This window comes from Haemorhous mexicanus, chromosome 22 (genome assembly GCF_027477595.1).
Source record: "Haemorhous mexicanus isolate bHaeMex1 chromosome 22, bHaeMex1.pri, whole genome shotgun sequence".
NCBI lineage: Eukaryota > Metazoa > Chordata > Aves > Passeriformes > Fringillidae > Haemorhous > Haemorhous mexicanus.
Window position 1 is genome coordinate 7462840 of NC_082362.1, and position 19917 is coordinate 7482756.

The 19917-nt window shown below is 62.3% G+C and overlaps 2 protein-coding genes across 6 annotated transcripts in view; both read right to left on the minus strand.

Moving 5' to 3' along the window:
- The window catches only part of MYO18A (myosin XVIIIA), a 36463-nt gene extending 17495 nt beyond the window's left edge, over positions 1-18968 (minus strand). For 2 of the 5 annotated variants that reach the window (XM_059866348.1, XM_059866345.1), the window contains exons 1-13: positions 18911-18968; positions 13199-14281; positions 4485-4572; positions 4253-4362; positions 3998-4174; positions 3674-3884; positions 3287-3429; positions 2486-2586; positions 2341-2404; positions 2087-2231; positions 1737-1757; positions 670-681; positions 32-208 (exon numbers count right to left, since the gene is read on the minus strand). In XM_059866348.1, coding sequence (XP_059722331.1) covers positions 32-208; positions 670-681; positions 1737-1757; positions 2087-2231; positions 2341-2404; positions 2486-2586; positions 3287-3429; positions 3674-3884; positions 3998-4174; positions 4253-4362; positions 4485-4572; positions 13199-14206 — 2257 coding nt within the window. In that variant the 5' untranslated portion in view covers positions 14207-14281; positions 18911-18968. The remainder of the gene's footprint in view (positions 1-31; positions 209-669; positions 682-1736; positions 1758-2086; positions 2232-2340; positions 2405-2485; positions 2587-3286; positions 3430-3673; positions 3885-3997; positions 4175-4252; positions 4363-4484; positions 4573-13198; positions 14282-18910) is intronic. The other 3 variants (XM_059866349.1, XM_059866346.1, XM_059866347.1) reach the window with 2 other exon arrangements.
- LOC132337595 (striated muscle preferentially expressed protein kinase-like) lies at positions 5496-9887 on the minus strand. Its single transcript, XM_059866350.1, has 4 exons — positions 9674-9887; positions 6805-8805; positions 6537-6599; positions 5496-6333 (listed from the first exon to the last, which is right to left on the minus strand). The coding sequence occupies exons 2-4, from the start codon at positions 7687-7689 to the stop codon at positions 6025-6027; spliced, it is 1257 nt and encodes a 418-aa protein (XP_059722333.1). The 5' UTR covers positions 7690-8805; positions 9674-9887; the 3' UTR covers positions 5496-6024.
- Positions 18969-19917: the final 949 nt, after the last annotated feature.

The window sequence follows — 19917 nt, forward strand, 5'->3', positions numbered from 1 at the left end:
CACCTGCTGTCCCCACCATACCTCACCCTACCTGTGCCACTGTCCCCCAGGGGAGACTCATCGGGGCCCTGGCGGAAGGAGGTGGAGCGCTGCAGGGTGCCCTTGGGCTGGTGCTTGAAGATGGCAGAGGAGAGCTCCTCCAGGCTGCAGCCCAGCAGGTAGGCGGCTTTCTGAGCCCACTCGTGCCGTGCAAACTGCTTCCTCCCAGCTGAAGGGTGGAGAAGGGGGTTCAGGGCCAGGCAAGGCACCCCTAAAAATGGGGAGCGTTTCTAAACAGGCCTGGGATGATCTTAGGGACCCACAGAGTAGGTTAGGGATGATGGGCACAGTGGGAGCACACGCTCTGGGGTTTGAGGAGACACAGATGTTTGGGGTCTAAGAGGAGATGGGGGTGAATGGCTCTGTGCTGCTCCAGGCTGAGCCACACTGCTGTGGAGCACAGAATCCTTGCCACCACCACCCAGGGACCTCTGAGGCTCTGAGCCACCCCACACGGGGACATGTCCCTGCTGGGTGACACAGCCACACGGCAGCCAGACAGACACAGAGACACGGACGCTGGGGGGCGGTGGGAGCAGGTTAATGGTGACACACAGGGACACGGAAGTGGGATGAAGGTGGCACTGGGGAGGGGGAAGCCAGAGACACACGTGAAGAACGGGACTTTACCTTCGTCGGCGTCTGCATTGCAAAGGGCAGCATGCACCATGCGAACAGAGACACGGGTTAGAAACAACGGCACAGGACGGCACAGGGACGCCCTCCTGCCACCACGCCACCGCACATGCCACGCCTGCCCCCTCCCCAGGCACTGCTGCAGTGACAAACCGTGACCAGCGTGGGGGGTCCCTTCCCTTTGAGCCCCCCGCACAGCATGGGCAGTGTTGGGGAACAGCTCGGCTCTGCCCCAGGGCATGGGGAGCCACTTTTGGATCCAAGGAAATCGTGGGGCTGGTGCAACTCGGCTCTGAGCACTCCCAGCGTCCACAAGGTGCAGGGGAGGCTTCAGCAGCAGCAGCACAGACCTGGGGTTGCCCACCCCAAGCAGGATGTAGCAATGCTCCCCCCCAACAGGATTTGGGATCCCTTCCCATAGCAGGCTCCCATGGAGGGGTTCCGGAGTTGCATGAGCATCCTGCTGTGGTGGCTGCAGTGGGGCCCTGCTGCCCTCTAGTGCCCTGAGAGCACCCCATGGGCCAGCACTGCACCCCAAGAACACCCCACAGGCCAGCCCAGCACCCCAGTGTGCATCCAGACCCCTCTGGTCACTCCTTATTCATCCCCAGATCATCTTTTCCCCCATGGCTGCAAATTCCCTGGGTGCAGCCACCAGCTCCAGGTGCCCATTTGGGGTGACATGCCCAGCTCTCCCACCAGCGTGCAGCACCACGGGTGCTTCCAGCATAACAGGCAGAAAGAGAAAGCCACAGGGGGAGAAGAGCAGCCCCCAAAGCCAAATTTTCCATCCCCAGGAATGGAGAGCAAAGCTGGTGCTGTGAGAGGCTCACACCCATGTGAGCACTGTGCGCCAGGGCAGCCCTGACCCACACCATCAATGGTGCTGACAGGACTGGGATTGGACTCCTCACGAGCAGCAGGCAAATATGGAGCTGCCAAGACCCAACCAGGGTCAGGGTTGGTCCCAGCACACCAGCAGCATCCCAAGCCCCCATTTCAGCCCCCAAATCTGCATTGCGTGGCACCCCCCAGAGCAGAGCCCTCCCCACTCCCATTACCAGCTCCATCTGCCAGTGGGTCTGCAAGGAGGATGGAGGGAAAGATGTTACACTGGGAATGGGGGACACCCCCCAACTGCCTCAGCCCCACCCAGGCCCCCACTCTCCCAGGCTGGCAGGGTGTGGGCATGTTCAATTCCCACCAGTTAATGAGACCACCCCAACCATGGGGACAAAGCTGCATGCCCCAGAGCACTCAGGGTGGCAGGGCACTGTCCCTCAGCTGACACAGCCTCCCACCCTCTCCCCCAGAGCTTGGCTGCATTGCAGGCTGTTTGCAAGGTGTCTCTGGAGCCCCTCACATCCATCAGTCCCAAATCTCCCCACATTAATGGCTACCAGCTTGTTACCTTTGGTTGCCCCAGCGGCTCCCAGATGGTAGATGGCCCCCAGGATGAGCCAGAAGGCTTTCTGCTCATCTCCTGAGATGCCCATCACCTTCATGGCTGTCAGGAGCTTGCCAAACTGCTGGGTTGCCTTCTGCTTTTCCTCTGGCTGTGGAAAACAACAGGAGACATTGGTCTGGGAGCCCAGCTCTGCTTCTCCCTGCACTGAAATAGGCCAGAGACCCCCATCTTCCCCCACAGCCCCCCATGGCAACAACCTTGGAGGGGGGCACGATGCCGAAGACATTGTTCTCCGCCAGGTGGTTGAAGTGAAGCTCAGTCCTGCAAGGATAAACACCCCGATTGGCCCCATGGAGGAGAGACCCCCCCACGACGGAGGCCATGCCCTCCCCTCCAGCTCACCTCAGGGTGCTGTCAGAGCAGGCCAGCAGGTAGTAGAAGACATTGAAGGTGGCCTCGTTGGCTGGGTGCCGGGCCACGCGCAGCTTCTCCAACAGCAGTGTCTGGCAGAGGTGGAACAGTGAGGAACTGTCTCCAAGTGCCCCACTCCCACTGAGACCTCCCAGCCCACCCCAGGCCATCCTTGCTGCCTGCCCAGGGTTCTCATGGAGTTGTGAGAGTCTCCCTCTCACTGCAGGGCACCATGTGAATGCAAACATCACCCAAGCAGCCCATGAGCATCTCTCCTTGGTGAATGATACTACAAGAGCATGGAGTACATCTCAGGATTTTCAGCACTCTGCTGTTATCACAGCAGGGAGGTGTCTGGAAGACACATTCCCTGATTTTGGGACAAACTCAGCAAGGACAGGAATCCCATCTGATCTGGGTGTGAACAAGGACAAGAGCAGGATGCCAGGCTGCTGAGCGCAGCAAGCATGGCTGGGGATCTGTGGCAGAGCTCGTAGCATAGGAAACACCAAGAGAATTATGGAAAGGTTTGGATTGGAAGGGACCTGAAAGATCAACAAGTTCCAAACCCCTGCCACGGGCAAGGACACTTTCCCCTATCCCAGGCTGCCCCAAGCCCTGTCCAATCTGGCCTTGAACACTGCCACAGGGGATAGAGCAGTTACAGCTTCTCTGGACAACTCCTGCAACATCTCACTCCTGTGATGATGGACCAGTTCCCACACCCTGGGGAGCCACACTGACAAGGATGGACCAGCTCCCATGCTGGGGGGGCCACCCTGGTCCCCTCACCTGTACAGAGGCAGACGCCACCTGCCCGGCCTGGTCGAAGTCCAGGGAGATGATCTGGGAGAAGCGGGTGGCGTTGCCGTTCATACCAGTGCTGCTATTGCCAAAAGCCTCCAGGATGGTGTAGAGAGCCTGCCACTTCTCCACTGCAGGAAGACAAGCAGGCCAGTGCAGGGGCTGTGCAGTGGGCAGCGGGCCAGAGCTGGCTGGGCAGGTGCTGCTGCTCCCTTACACCGCAGCAGCCCCAGGAGCACAGCAAAGGCACAGTGTGACACAGTGACAGCCCATTTGGTGTGTGTCCAGCCACTGCCGTGTGCGTGGGGCTGTGACCGCAAAGCAAGGGACGTGTGCAGGCAGGACAGAGGGACTCCACACACACAGAGGACTCACCAGAGAAGACCTTGCCAGTGCTGCCGGCGATGGTGGCGAGGTACTGGACCAGGTGCTGGCAGTTGGTGGTTTTGCCGCTGCCGCTGGCGCCCAGCAGGACGATGGCCTGGTCCTGGCGGCTCATCAGCATGCTGCGGTACGCGGCCTGCGCCACCGCGTAGATGTGCGGGGACGTGTCCTCCCTGCGGCACCCCTTGAACATGTGCATCACCTGATGGGGACAGGGAGGGCAAGCCGGCCAGGGTCAGCACCATGCCACCCCACCACCCCCTCTGCGTGCCAGCTGCTTGTCCCCTCTGGTGTACCCCCCGAGAGCAGCGTCACCTTCTCAGAATATATGGAGGGGGAGCTCAGCGGGTTGATGATGACCATGGTGGGCCCGGCATAGGTGTGCAGGAGGTTGCCGCCGTAGCGCTGGCGCAGCGTGTGCAGCGTGCTGGACTCATTGAGGTAGAGGAGGCTGGCGAGGTCCTCCACACGGTCGCAGGACGGGGGGTTTGCCTGGCAGCAAGGTTGAGATGGGGTGGGTCAGGCGGGGAATGGGGATCTGCCCCGCCAGCCCCCGCCCCGCAGCCCTACCTTCTCCACATCGTCCTCCTCCACCTCCAGGACGGCTCCATCGTGGTCCAGTTTCACCTTCACTTTGCCCTCGGGCAGGGGACTGCCCGCCTCCGGCCGAAGCTGGCTGCCTGTGAGGGGCACAGGGCACTCAGAGGGGTCGTGCTGGCAGCCCCCAGGGACAATGCAGTGGGGTCAGGGGGGCTTGCTGCACCACAGGAAGGATGGGGTGCTGTGTCCCAGCAGTGCTCACCCAAGGAGAAGCCATCCCTGTGCACCAGCCACACCTTCTCGGTCTCGTACCAGGCCTCCTCGGCTGCTATCTGCTCCTCCGTCTTGGCCTGTGGGACAGCAGATGTGGAGAGGCTGTGGTCACCTGCCCCCTGCCCTGCCTCACCCCCTCCCCTCATCCCTGGGGCTGGAGGGAACAGGGCTGACTGGCCACAGGGCCATGTGCTGGACAGCCAGGCCACCTGCACAAGCCACAAACCCTCCAAGCACATGTCCCCAGTTTGCCCGCTGGGGACCCCAGTGGGTGCAGGGCTGCAGAGACCACCATGGCCCTGCCACAGCTTGGGGCAGACATAAAGACACAGTCACCCACAGGCACATTCACTAGGGCCACCTCGGGCGAGCCTGGAGGGGACAAGCTCCCAAACCACAGCCCTGAGAGCAGCCAGCCACATGTCAGGGACACCAGACATGCTATGGGGACATGGGACATGCTGCAGGGACATGCTGTAGGGACACAGGACACACTGAGGCACATAATGGAGGGATACAGGATGTGTCACAGGACTCTGACATGGGAAATGCCAGGCTGGTGGCCAGCACAGCGGGGATGTCCCTGGCACAAGGAGAGCAGGACGAGCTCCAAAGCCAAACCTGAGCTGCAGCAGGGACGGGGCCAAGGGGAGCTGCCGGCGCATCGTCCGCTGGACCCTGGCGAGGCCGAGAGAGGCGGTGAAGGCGAGAAGGGCTCAGCCCTGCCCCGCACACAGCACGGAAAGAGGGGAGGGGGAGCAGCGGGGACAAAGCACCACTGTGCCAAACCCTGTGGGTGCTCCTCGTGCCATGACCACCACTGTGGGCAGCGAGGTGGCAAGTCCAGTGCAGTGCTGGACAGACACAGAGCTGGGAAGGACACTGGCCACGAGGCCATGCTGCCAAAGCCCTGGGGCTGAGGGTCACGCCACTGACCCCGCCCTGAGCTCTGCCAGCACCACGTGCCACAGCTGCTCCGGCATGAGCCATGCATCCTGCCTATGCCAGCACTCTGCCCCTTCACACCCTGCTCCACACCCCTGCCCGCCCCAGTTGTGCCACCTCCACTGAGGGCACCCTCCTGGGACATCTGGCTTTCTGGCATGACCTCTCTAGGGAGGGGAGAAGCACCCAGCCCCGGCTGCCCCCGCCAGCCCCATGGCAGCCCACGGAGCAGGGTGGGATGGGGGAAGCCTTACACTCCAGCAGGAGGCACGGGCGCAGACACCAGCCCAGCGGCAGACAGAGGATGGCAGGGGGTCGCTGGTGGAGGCAGAGGGTTCCTGAGGACAGGGGTACAGTACCTGGCTGGGTGCTGAGGCGGAGGCGGCGGGGTCCAGCTAATGGCAGCAAGGAAGGAGGAGAGAAAGAAGAGAGGGGGTGAGAGGCAGAGAGCAGAAGCAGCACCCTGACAAGCCACAGGGCCCCGGCATGGCCAAGATCACACACCACCACCAGGACATCATCCATGAGCCACCAGTGTGCCTGGGCCCCTACAGCGATGCAGGCAATTCCCCATCCCCAGCACACTAGTCTGGGCAATGATCCCCAAACCCACCAACAGCCCTGGTCATCCATTCCCTGCCGCCAGTGTCACCCACAGATGGACCATGGGGCTGGCAGCCAGACACAGGGGTACAATCATTGTGTGCAGAGCACATGGCACGTCTGGGGCAGCCACACGCTGCCCATGCCTCCCCATCCCTGAGAAGGCGACACGCAAGCACCAACACCTCTGGAATTACAGAAGTGGTGAAGATCCTCTCCAGCCGGAGCTGCGCCTCCTCAGATGGGCTCAGCACGGACGCGGGGCCAGGGGGAGCAGGGCCAGGGGCAGCCTAGAGGCAGAGCACCATTAGCTCCAGGCCAGCTGTCCCACAGCCCTCACAGCCCTGGCACATTGGCACCAGCAGGGCCATTGCAAGGGCTTTCCCAGCCCTGCAGCCCATCAGTGCTTGGGGTGAGTCCCAGGGTGAAGGCACAGCCGGGTACCAGTGCGTACCCACAGTGTCCAGGGACCTGGGTCACCACTCCTACACACCTGCTGGGGGGCAGCCGGGGCATTTTTCACAGGGGTCGGCCGCTTCTCGCTGGTCTGCAGCTTCTTCTCCACATGAAATGGAGGGGAGAAAAGGGGCAGCATGATGGAGTGGCCACAGCGCACACGACTGCCCCAAAAAAAGTGACTCCCACCCACTCCACACATCTCAAAACCACTGCAAACCATGCAGGTGAGCTCACACCATGCTGCACTGGGGGCACGACCCACCGCCGGGTCAGAGCATCCCCCGCCGTGCACACACCGGTACCTTGTGCCTCTCCAGGGCCGTGGGTTTCAGAGCAGACGCCTTTGCTGGCTCCGCTTTCCCTCCTGAAAGCTGCACTGGTGGCTCTGCTTTGGCTTCAGCGCCCGGGGACGGGGACAGCTTTGTGTCCCCACCAGCTGGCTCACGGGACTTCTCCTGCCTGTCCCCCGGCCGGAGCCGCGGCCGGTGCTCCTTGGTTTTGCCCTTTGCCATGAGGGTTTTGAGCCCCTCTGAGATCTCATCCTTGGGTTCCGGCTTGGCAGGGGCTGAAGGCACCACGGTGGGGGGAGGTGGCGGGGCTGGGGGAGCAGGGACAGCGGTACGGCCTGCTTCCTCCTTCCTCGGGGGTGGCACTGGCTCAGGAGACTTGGCATCTCGGCCTGGCTCCTTGGCACTGCCAGCGTCCTCCCCTGGCAGAACTTTGCGGACCACCTTGCGCACCACCCGGACCACCTTGCGGCGGGACAGCCCCTGGCCATCATCTCCCTGTGCCTCGGCGGCTGGGCCCTCCAGCCCATTCTCAGCTGCCCCGTTCAGCACCGGCTCTGGGCTCTTCCCTCTTCCAGGAGGTGGCTCGGGGCTCTTCACAGGTTCGGGGCTCTTCACAGGCTCAGGTTTTGGGGGCTCAGCTTTGGGGGGTGCAGATGCTGCATCCTTCGGGCTCTCTGACTGCAGCCACAATGACAGCGGTGTGAGTGGAGGTCCAGCCTCCACTGCTGTTTGGGACATGATGGTGCCCAGGGCTCTGCCCTGCCATGGAGCACAGCTCCTGGCCAGCCCCAGCACTGGGGATACAGCACCCTTCCCCACCAACCTACAGCACCACAGTGGATGCCCTTCCAGGGCAGGGAGCAGTGGTGATATCCCTGCCCCACAAACAGTGACCATTCAACCCTCAGGCTGACAGCATGGGGGTAAAACTCAGTGCTCAGGGCATCACTAAGCCCATGACCCTGCATGGTGTCCCAAGGCCCTGTCACAGGGGCTGTTCCCACCAAGGACAAGCCCCATCCCCAAAAGCTCCACCCTGCCCGTGCCCTGTGACACTTACAGCCCCATCCTCCTTCACGGGTCTTTTCACAGCTAAAGATTTGTCCTCGTCCTTGACCTGAGGGTCAGACAAACAAGAGGAGCACGTTTCAGCCCACTGTGGGGCCTTGCTGCAGGAAAACCTCCTGGGACCATCACTTCATGCCAGCCCAAATTTGCAGCCCACTGCAGGGACAAGGGCATGTGTCCTCCCAGGCTTCCCATCAGCCAAAAAAATGGGGGTGAAGCACAGAGATGCACCCTACTTATAGCAAACCCCAAAGGTGGGAGAGGTACATGCTCTGCCCACCTGGCCTGGGCCCTCTCATCATGAGCAGTCAGTGAGGGAGGTGGCTCAGAGTCCCACCACCCCTCCTGCAGGATTCTGTCATTCTACACGTCACCCCTCACCCGGTGTCACAGCACGTTTTAAGTGTCACCAGCTAATCTCTGCAGCACGTGGGACATGCCAGATCCCTGCTGACCCAGGGAAACCAGGGGCCTCTGGGGGGTGGGCAGCCAAACCCTGCCCTGAGCTGTGCCTCTGAGTGCCAGGACTCACTGTGACACTGCAGTGGCAGCGTGTGGTGCATCCTGGGGGCAACACACCCCACCACACAGCAGCTCCTGGGTGGCAGGTGGCACTGGGGTGGCTCACACTGTGTTAGGGGCTGCACCAGACACTCACAAAGCCGTTAGTGATGGTGTTAGTGATCACATGCATGGCTGTGCTGGTGACACCAGCCCTGGCCAGGCTCCCAGCTGCCCAGCACAGCCCCTGTCACAGCAGCACAGTGAGGCTGGGAGTGCTGCTCCAAACATGGTGCCAGCACTGGGCAAACTGGGGGAGCTGGTCAGCAGCGTGACCCAAACGTGGGGCGCAGGCAAACATGCAAGAGACACTTCCCTTCTGCTCCCAGAACGCAAACCGGGATGAGAACGCCATGGTGATGTCTCATGGAGCTGCAGCCCTGGCTGGGGAGAGAGGGAGAGGTGAGACCGACTGGGACAGCACACAGAATGCCAAACCACAGCACAGGGTACAGGTGTGTGCCCTTCCCCACCTGGGATCTTCAGGAATGGGGGTCTGAGCCCACCTGGACTTGCTCAGCAAACAAACAGTGCCCACAGGAGGGGCTATGGGGACAGACAGGTGACCAGTCTGAGACACAGCAAAACTCACTGTGTAAAAAAAACCCCTTTAGTCAGGCTGTAGGACCGTGGCCCCATTCCCCTGAGGAGGCCAGCCCGCTGTGGTAAGCAAATGCCAGGGTGAGGGAAGTGATATTTTCTGCCCCAGCTCCCTGCAAGCCCTGACACCCTGGGTTTATTCTGAGCCTGACCCTGTGCCAGAGGCCAGGCAGCTCTAGTGGGACCTGCTGCCCTGGATGGCACCCACTCTCTAACCCCAGGTTGTGCCTGGGGCCACTGGGGAGAAGCCCCCTCTCAGGGCCAGGTGTGGCACAGGGCAGCACCTGGCCACCAAAGCAACCCAGCAGTCCAGGAGCACATCCCTGTCCCCCCAAACTGTCACCATGGTGTGAAATGCCAGTGCCTGGAGCACAGGCTGAGCACGGGGGTCTGGAGACAAACCCACCTGTGGGTCAGAACCCCCAAACCCTCTGCCCACAGCGCTCCCACCTCCAAGCAGCCTGGCACTGCCACAAAGCTCTCCAGAGAGCACCGGCCATGAGGTCCCCACAACAAACAACACCAAAACACCCCAGGGGTGGGTTTAGCCTCACAATCCCCAATCCCAGCACCAGAACCATCTCCCAGGTACCCCCCTCATGCTGGTCCCCATGGGGGACCGTGCTGGCCATGCTGGGGGTCCCCACCTTACCAGAGGGAGCCGGGAGAAGGGTTTCCGCCGGGGCGAGCGCGGCACCGCACGGGAGAGGCACTCGTGGGGCGGCAGCCGGCAGCGGGGACAGCTGGGCTGATAGGACCACCCTAAAAATAGCCCAGGAATGCGAGGGCCCCGCCGGCCGGAGCAGCAGCAGCCGGAGGGAGAGCTGGGGGGGGACACTGGGGCCTCGCCACCACCACCGTCACCGTCACCACTGCCAGAGGAAGTGATGTGGGCTCCGCCGGGGGGGAACTGCCCGGCCCCCGTGCACCGTCCGCCCGGAGCCAGTGGGAGACACCCCCAGGCCAAGTGCAGCTGTGGAGCTGGGGGGGCCAGGCAGGGCTCTGTGCCTCACAGGATGGGGTTGCACAATCCACACCCCTGGGTGCCTGGTGTGGTGCCAGGCAGTGCAACCCTGACGCTTCTTGCTCCTGCTCTGGCTTTGCCACGAACACCAGGTCCCCCCAAAATGTTCTTGAGGACAGATAGCACCCCAGCAACCCACGGTAAAGATGTTTTCATGGCAAAGCTGCCTCTGGAAGTTCAAGGTGTCCCTGGAAACAGCAGGACTGGGGCAGTGGACAAGGGGAAGAGGGTCAGGGGCCTCCCCGTGTGGGGGCTGCTGGGAGGAGTTGGTGGCAGGGAGCCAGGCACGCTGGTGGCATGGAGGAGCAGTGGTGACACAGGCATGGCACACTGGGACCCCAGCGGGCAGCTGAGCAAGTCCTTGCCCAACTAAAGTGAGACAGATGTGCCCTGAGCAAAAAAACCATTCCCAGAGGAAGCAGGGGGTCCCAGCCTGGCACACCACACTGCACAAGGGACAGGCCACATCAAACACCCTTGGCAGGGCTGGCATAACACAGCAGAGAGTGTCTGCAGTGACACGAGTGTCCCCAGGTAGCACAGGCATGCAGCCACCTCCACTGGGATGCCCAGCCCAGCTGTTTGGTGACAGCAGCATTTCTGCCTGGCCAGCATATTTCTCTCATTCCTAAGCCAGGAAATTCAGCAGACACACACTGGCCCATGGCTGAGCCCACTGGATACAAGCCCCCTCCCAAGACCCCTCCACACTGGGACACGGCAGCAGCACCAACCCCTCAGCGAGAGCAGAAAAAGAGCCAAACCAAGAACTTGCCAAGCATGGAAAAATGATAAAAATGCCCCTGACACGACGAGAGTCCCACACTCCCACCCTGGTGGGACATGGGGAACCCAGCAATGCCATGGCACAGTGCCTTGCACGCTGGGGACAGCGACCTGCAGGGACCTGTGTGCCCGTGGACAGTGGCACACAAGGTCAGCCAGCACAGCCACTGCATGCCTGTGGCCCTGCTGAAGCACTGGAGTGGTCAGAGGCATTTCTGGAATATCTCTGGAATATTTCTGCTGGGCCGGCGCACGCCTGGGCCCTGCCTGAGGAATTTAGTCGGTAAATAAATAAATACAGTGTGGAGCCCAGCCAGCCCAGCTGCCCTGCACTGGAGCAAGGCTGGGACACAGAGGGGGTTTCACCCCAGCTCCAATGCCCAGCCATGCTGTCCCCTGTCACCCCGCAGCACTGATAGCCCCCAGGAGGCAGCGGGTGCTGGCACTGCCCAGCCAGGTCCGTGGGGACACAGGTGGCTCAGCACAGACCCCGTGATGGGGTTAAACCCCCCATGGTGCACAGAGAGCCCGGCACCATCCCACTCCAGCCAGGGAGGGGCTTCCAGAGCAACAGCCCAAAATATGTCTATAATTTCCTGTTTCAAAAAGGATCATTTTTATTTAAATTAGGACCAGAAACATTCCAGGGAGCTTAGTGGGGCCTGGGGGAGAGCTGGGCCTCCCTGTGTGCCAGCACCTTGTGTGAGGGACCCCCAGCTGCACCCAGCACCCCAGTCTGGGCTCCCTTGCACCAGCAAAGCCACAGCTTGTCACTCTGATGCACCATGCAGGAGGATGGGGGAGGCATCCTGAGCCAGTGCTGCGGTGCCAACCCCACAGCACAGTCACTGCCAGCCTCTGACCAGCTCCCACCGGCTGATGCCGTCAAACCACACCATGTTCCAGCACAAGGCTGCACATTGCAGCCTCTCCCATGCAGCCCCAAGGGCACCAGTATCTCCTCTCCCCCTTCCCAGCCCAGCCCAGTGTTCCTGGAAGGCACAAGCACCTCGCTGGCCCCCTGCGTGCCAACATCCAACGCACACCTGCCTCCGTGCCAAGGCACAGCCGTGCCCCTTGTCCACACAGGGCTATCCCACCAGGAGTTATCCAGGTGTCCACATAGGGCTATCCCACCAGAGGTTATCCAGGTGTTCACCCAGGGCTATCCCACCAGGAATTATGCAGGGGTCCACACAGGACTATCCCACCAGGGGTTATCCAGGTGTCCACACAGGGCTATCCCACCAGGAGTTATCCAGGTGTCCACACAGGGCTATCCCACCAGGAGTTATCCAGGTGTTCACCCAGGGCTATCCCACCAGGGGTTATCCAGGGGTCCACACAGGGCTATCCCACCAGGGGTTATCCAGGCAGCAGTGCCAGGTGACGCCTGCAGGGCTCCGGGGAGGAGCTGCGGGAAAGCCACCGCTCTGGCTTGGCGCAGACTCCACCCCGCAGTGCCGGCATCTGCTCGAGGAGGAGCACATGGAGCCCCGTGGTCACCTTCACTCCATCCTGGCCACCAACCCGCAGGCAGAGGGCCTCGCCATGCACGGTGTGGCTCTGCCCAGTGCAAGCAACCTGCTCTGCAGGCACAGGCACCCTCCTCCCCCAAGGAAGGCTTAAAAAGACACTAAACAAGTCCAGTTATACGCTAAACAACACCACTCTGCTGCACCCCCTGCCACCACAGAGGGGGTCCAGCCCTGCAGGATGCTGACATTTGGGGGGCTCTGCTGGGGTGCCAGCTGGCCAGGACGCTGGTTAGCCTGCAGCGGGGTCAGCAGTGCCAGGCAGCAGGCGTGAGGGATGTGGGTCACCCAGCCATTAAGTTTCTATTTATACAGCAGCAGCAGCAGCCGCGTATGCAGGGCTGCGCACGCCGGCAGCAGCTCCCAGCCCCTGGCACACTGTGTGCCTGCCCTAGTCCCTGGGGAGGATCCCAGTGGGGGACGCCAGCGTGGGCAGTGGAGCAAGCAGTGTCCTTCTGCAAAGTAGCCTTTGGAATTTCCTGGCAGTGAGGAGCAAAGCTCCCTTCTCAGCTGGACTGTGCTTTGTCAGCAAAGAGATGGGGACATACTTCCCACAGGCAATGCAGAGCTGGGCTCTGCTCTAGCAGGAGGAAAACCCAACGCAACAGTACCCTGAGCACTTTGGGGGGCAAAACCCACCAGTGATGATTTGCAAGACCTGATGCAGCACCGCTGCATCCCTGCCACAGCCTCCCATTCCTCCCTGTGCATCGCTCCTGGCTGGAGCAGCCCCAGCACCCGCCGTTTCCCACGGCCCTTGCCAACCCAAACACCCCCACGAGGACGCTGGCACTGGCAGAACCCCGGCCCAGCAGCGGACAGTGTTACTCACATCCCAGGCAGCACGGCGTGTCCCCTGGCCGCCCCGCAGCCAGCAGCGGCTCAGCTCGCTCAGCTCCAGGATGGGCTGCACCTTCAGCTGCACCGTCTCCCCCGACTGCCGGATCATCTCCACGATCTCATCCCGGGATTTGTTCTCCACGTTCCGCCCGTTGATCTCCACCAGCCGGTCGCCCGGCACCAAGCCCAAGGCCAAGTCTTTGGTGCCGGCTCCGGGCTCGGCGAAGTGCACGACGCGCCGGTACACCTGCCCGTCAGGGCCCCGGTCCAGCATGGTGGTGCGGCGCAGGGAGAAGCCGAAATCGCCCGTGTTGCGCCTCTGCAGCTCCAGCTGCCGTGGGGTGGGGGGCTGGGGGGGCACCAGGGCGGGCAGCCGCAGCTCGGCGGGGAACTTCTTACCCACGAGCTCTGGCACCCTGGCACGCAGGGAGGCGGCAGGAGGGGTGCAGGGCTGTCCGGGGGGAACCCCCTGCTTGTCCAGCGGGGTGTCCAGCATGCGCACCTCCACCTGAGGGGAGGGGGCTGCCGAGTGCTCAGAGGGCGTGGAGGTCTCTGAGGTGCTCTCATCCCGGCTTTTCTGGGAGAAGGAGAAGCGTTTGACAATCACCTGGGAGTTCTGCTTGGCCAAGGAGCCAAACTTGGCTGCTCGCTGCAGCACCGAGCCCTTGAAGTTGGTATCGTCCGCCTTGAGATCGTCGCTGGAGCTGGCCGTGCTCAGGTGGCCTGAGTCCAAGATGACGCTGCCCCGGTTGCTGTCAGAGTCAATATCTGTGAGGTGCAGCTCGGAGCCACTGGCCACTTTAATGGGGATGGGGTTGGAGATCTCCAGGCGGGTCTTGGAGTCCCGCTTGGAGGCACGGTTGAGGTTGAAGAAGCCCCGGCGCATGCTCATCTCCTCTAGGCTCTTGAGTTCAGCTGCTGACATGCGCTCCTTTTTCTCCTTCTTCTTCTCCTTCCGGGCCCCATCCTTCTCTTTGTCCTTCTTCATCAGGTTGAACATGGTGGATGGGGGCTCGGGGCACTCTTGCCCCCACAGCCGGGCACTGGGCTGCGGCGCTGGTCACGGCACAGCCGCCTGTGCAGAAGGACAGACAGGAAGGGTGCCATCAGAGAGCAGCATGGCCAACACCCACCCACCACCCCTCCATCCACCCCACTGGTCACGCCAGCTGCCAACCCCCAGCCCCTGAGCCATGTTCCAGTATTCCCACCCTCCCTGGAGATTGCAGCACCACAGGACTGAGACTGCCCCAGTCAATGTGTCCTCGTCCTGGCTGGGCATCAAGCCCCAGGGATGCAGCAAGGATGGCCCTGTACCCCCAGGGTTGCCCCAAAAGAAGCCCAGAAGCCTGGCAGTGCCTGGCACTAGGGCTTACTGCAGGCAAGACCTTCAGCAGCTCAGGAACTATTTTGGAGCAGCATGGGTGGGCACAGAAGAAAATATCCTGGTGGCTTTTGCAGCAGTTGCTGCCCAGGGCAAAATCCCCCATCCCATCCAGCCACCAACGTCCTGCCTGCTGTTCAAAAGCCCCTTGTTGAGGAAACAGAGGCCTTTCTGCTGCTCATCCTGGCTCTAGCCACCACAAACCACAGGGGCTGCCGTGGGCAGGGTCCCACCAGGGAGGAGCCGGAAACACGGCCTGGAGCGAAGGTTGCTCTAATAAACAGGAACCTGTAAAATCACATCCCTCCCAACACTGATAAGTGTCTAATTTTAGCCAGGGCGACGCAGAGGCTCGTGACGCTGCCGGCGACCTCCAGGAACAGTGGCTCTTTCATTTGGGCATCCCGCGCAGAGCGGGGGGAGCACCCAGTGCCAGTGAGAAAACCGTGGCTGGGCAGAAAACTCAGCTCCCTCCTGGAAAATACCATGTGCACCCAGTGCCTGGGGACACCCAGTGCCTGAGGGCACCCACAGCCTCACCCTGCATGGGGTGCTGTGGCATTCCTCTGCCCCTGGGGTAACTGGTAGCCCCCCCCAGCCTCCATCGAGCGCTTGGGCTGCAGATAAACAACTCCAAAGTGGAGCAGGCGGCTGGCAGTGCCTGCAGGACGGGCTGACAGCTATATATAACAGGGCAGGAAACTACACAGGAACTTAACCTCAGCACAAAGGACAACAGGAAAGCTCCCCACGTTTGAAGCATCTGCTTTAGAGCTCTCCGACGGGTGTGGGGATGAGGTTTGGGCAGCCATAGGGATGGGCAGTGCTGCCCACGGTGGCAGTGCAGGCTCTGCCTGGGGTGCATGGATGCGCTGTGCTGTGCCAAGCTGCACCTTGGCTCCAGCACAGCATCAGTACTGCATCACCATCACTGCCTGGACCATCTCCCTGCAAGGGCACATGGTCTGCACTGCCCTTGAACACACCCAGTGGGACAAGGGAAACCTGTTTTGCCCTTGAGAAAGCCATACAGGGATGGCAGGGAACTCCCTGAACCTCGCTGCCCCTCAGGGCTGGGACAGGAGCACACGTGCCCGGCAGAGGCCTGGCCACAGGGCAGGTGAGGACAGAGCCCTGCAAGCCATGGCACAGTGTTGGCTCTGGGTGTGTGATACCTCTGAGGCAGTGAGGGGAAGCAGCCCGAGGGACAAGGTCAGGCTTGCAGCTGCAAGGCTCCTGGCCATGGCCATAAGGGCTGCCACAGTTTTGCCCACACCTAACCCTAACCCAGCCCCAGGGCTCTGGCTGCTCTGCCCTCCCTGCAGCAATTGGGGCTTTACCCAAACCCATGGCAGGACCTAGGCAGGGCAGGGCCCCAAAACACGTGAAAACAACCCACTTCTTTTCTCCTCTCCCAGAACTGCTGGCTGTGGGGTGATCACTGACCCAAACCAGGGGACAGCACAGCCCCTTCTCATGACCCACAGCAGGTGCTGCCACAAAGGGATGGCTGTGCCATCCTGGGGGCTACTCCCTTGTGCCAGGGCCTCGCACAGACAATGGCAGGGAGAGAACCTGCACCTGTTCCTGTCCCCACTGTGGCCTGTGCCACTGCTACCACAGCTGCCTGGGCATCCCTGAAGCTGTACAAAAGGGCTCACCCCTGGCAGCACCCAGTGCTCACCCCATGGCAGGGAGGGGGCTGCTGGGATCCTTCCCGGGGGTCCCTTGGGAGCAGAGCCACTCACCAGGCAGGTGCTGGTTAGAGCAGGGCGCCAGGAGACAGGCGGCCAGCGCGCTCTTTGTCCTCGGTGGTTTCTCTCCCGGCACACAGGCTGCCTCCCAGCCTTTGTACGCTCAACAAAAAGGGGGAACAGCGTTCCCAGCCGCATCGCTAATCAGGCAGCACTGGCGGCCACTGCCGCAGCCACGTGTGCCCCACTCAGGGCCACAATAGGCAGCAGTGGGGCAGGCAGACAGGACTTTTGTGGGCTGGGGAAAGGACAGCAGCATCCGCCCTGCACTGATGTCCCCAGCCCGCGTGTTATGCCATTGTGGTTTGCTCCCTTTTCCCCAAGAAGCCTCCCGCCACGGATGGGTGCAGCCCGATGCCGTGAGCAGGAGGTGGCTGCCGAGCGGCTCCTCGCTTCTGATTCAGACCCAAGGCGCCTTCCCTGACTCAGCCCGGGCTTGCTCTGGGACTCCCCTTGGCCAGGCGTGCATGAGCCCTGTCAGAGAAGGGAGAGGCACCCGCCGGCGCCGGCAGCGCTCTGGGATCGCACGCGAGGATGCTGCTGTGATACTGGGCTGGCAAAGATGAGGACGTCACCTTGGAAGGGCCAGATGGCAGAAAGGGAGATGCATCTCAACGCTCCCCACGCCAAAATCCTCTCTGAGCCACCCAAGCAGGAGCTGGATGCACCTTCCCCCATGTCCCCCCACCAGAGCCGTGAGCCCCTGTGTCCCTGCCAGGGCGCCGGGGAGTTCCAGGCAGGGAGGAAGGCGTTCACTGAAACTCCCAGCCACTCCTTCCCTCCTCGAGACGCAATCTCGTCCGACACGCTCCCGCGCAGGGACCTGCACGGCAAGTTTCACGGTCACCTGCCCTCCCTGCTCTGCTCCCTGATGCCGGCAGTAGGGATCTGCTCCCACACCACCTTGGCACACGAGCTGGTGGCTGTACCCTCCTTGGGCACACCATGTTGGGGTAGCTCATGCCCTGACTGTGCCCAGCCAGGAAGAGATGCCGTGCCAGGGAGCTGCTGGCAGCGATTCCAAGCAGCCAGGCCAGCTCCTATGCAGGGCAAGTGGGAGCTGACCTGTGTGATGGCTCCTTGCTGGATACAAGTTTTCCACAGAACAAGGAAATTTAGGGGGTTTCCAAATCCCTCTGCAGTGCCTTCCCTTATGGACAATGCTGGAATGTGTCGAGAGGAAAACAATCCCGGATCTACCTGAGTCACAGCCAGGATGTGCCACCAGGCTCTCTCCAGAGCAGGATTTCAGGCCCTCCTGCTGCAGGAACCCCATGTCCAACAGCAACAGGGACCCAGACTGGTTATGAGGGGTCACCCCAGGCCAGGAGGGTGCATGGGGTGCAAGCACTTGCCTCGCCCCAAAGCTGAGGAATGACACAGCTCAAGAGGTCTTACAGGGTAAACCCAGAGGTAGTGGGGCAGGATCTTGGCAGGGCTGCCAGGCGGGACATGGTTCCATGACCAGCTGGAGGGGTCAGGTGGGTTGCAGCCCCGTTAGCACAGGACACACAGCTCCCTCATCACCCTTATCTGGCCCCAAATTCACAGCCTGGCGCCCTGCATGGCCTGGCCCACGGCAAAGGTGAAGGGCCGAGCCACAGCTCGTCAGTGGGCAAAGTCCAGGGCTGATGCAGGTGCTGTGGGAACACCCAGATCCCGATGGGAACTGGGATGGGGCAGTGGGCAGAGGTCCCCCAGTGGGAGAGTGCCAGGGCCTGCCTTGGGGTGTAGGAATACACTGCCATGTGCCCACACTCTCCTGTAATTGCCCTAAGTTTAGCTCTGGCACTCGCTGACCAGACAATTTGCATCTCACAGGCCGGCTGGAAACCACACGATTTAGGGACGCGCGTCCCAGCCCTCACCCGATGCTCCATAAATCCCTCTCTGGGAAAATTAACAGGCACCGGGCTGGCCACAGCCCTGTGAGCCCCCACCACCCCCAGCACAGCAGCTCGCTGAGTGCCACCCACCCCTGTCACTCTAAAAAGGTGGCTCAGGTGCCAGTGGCACCGGCCCCAGCAGCAATGTGGTTAGCGGCGAGCCAGGCTAATGGCTTTGGATGCAACTCCCTGGTGGTGTGGGAAAGGCCCAGGCCAGCGGGTTCTCCCTGCAAGCATTCCCTGGGAGCCCTGCAGCGGGTGCTGGGGTACCCAACGCGGAGCACCTGACACGGGGCATCCTACAGGGGGGACACACAGGGACACCGCACGCAGAAACACACTCTGCACAAGGTGACACACACATGCAAACACGCACACCAGTGACACCGGGGGCTGCACAGGCGCTGCGAGACAAGAGCGGGCCATGCGCACACCCGCTCCCCGCAACCGGGGGGCGGCACCGAGGGGGTCCGCACCCACCCACCCACCTAGCTACAGCGGTTGTGCAACGCCGCGGGGGCACAGGCACGGGCACGGCTGAGCTCGGCTCGGCCCGGCCCGGCCCGCCGAGGGGGCGATGCAGCCGCGGCCCGCCCCGCGCCGGGCGGTGCGTGCCGGTGCCCCGGCAGCGCTGCGGGCGGCTGGTGGCCGGTCCCGGTGGGATGGCGGCGGGTACTCACCCAGCGGCGGCGGCGGAGCGGGGCCCGGTGGCGGCGGCGGCGGTGCCGGGCCCCGGCGGCGGCGCGGGGCGGGGCGGGGCGGGGCGGCCCCGCACCGGGGCGGGCACTGCCGGCTCTGCGCGCGCCGCCCGCCGCGCCGGGCGCGGCTCCGGTCGGCACGGAGCGGAGGAGCGGTCCTGCCCACCCGAGAACCCCGCTGAATCTGCAACCCGGCTGTAACCACCGTACGGACCGGCGCCCGCAGCCCGGCGCCCAGCCGGTATCGGCATAACTGCCCCCGCACACCCACGAACCGGGGTGACCCCGCACCCCCCGCGGACGCACACACGGTGTGTGCACACCCCCGGTGTGACACGGCGACAGCCCGTTCATCCGGCACTCCCCGCATTCACACACCCCCCAATCTTCACATACACGTTGTGAGCTCGCACTGGTGCACACACGCAGCCCCGTGCATCGCACAATGCACACGCAACTCCTCGGGTTCTCCTTTTCGGAAGAATCCCACCAGGAACAGCAGTGGATCCAGACAGGGAAGGCTCCAGGCTGCCGGCCGGAGCAGGGTGACGGATGCCTGCTGGCCCCAGGGCCGGGAATACAAAGCTGGCCATGGCAGAGCTGCCTGTGGAGCCATTCTACAGTTTCTCCTGCAGCACCTGTCCCCAGCGAGGGCTCTCAGCCTGACAGGGACTGACTGTGAGGACAGTGGCTGCTCTGCCCAGGAGACAGCCCAGGGTTAACAATGAGCAGCTCCCAGCACACCCAGCAGTGAGAGCAGCACAGTCTTTGTTACCACTGGTGTCCAGCTTTGGGACATCACACTGGGGTTGGTCACATACAGTGACAATCCTGGGACAGATGGTTTCAGGATAAGCCCTGCCATGTCACTGCTGGGACAACCTCCTTTCCTGTGGGGTGTGGGAGCACCTGGGCCCAGGGAAGCTGCAGTGGGGCTTTGGGAACAGGGAACCCTAAGAGAGGCATCCACAAGCTCTTTTCAAAAACAC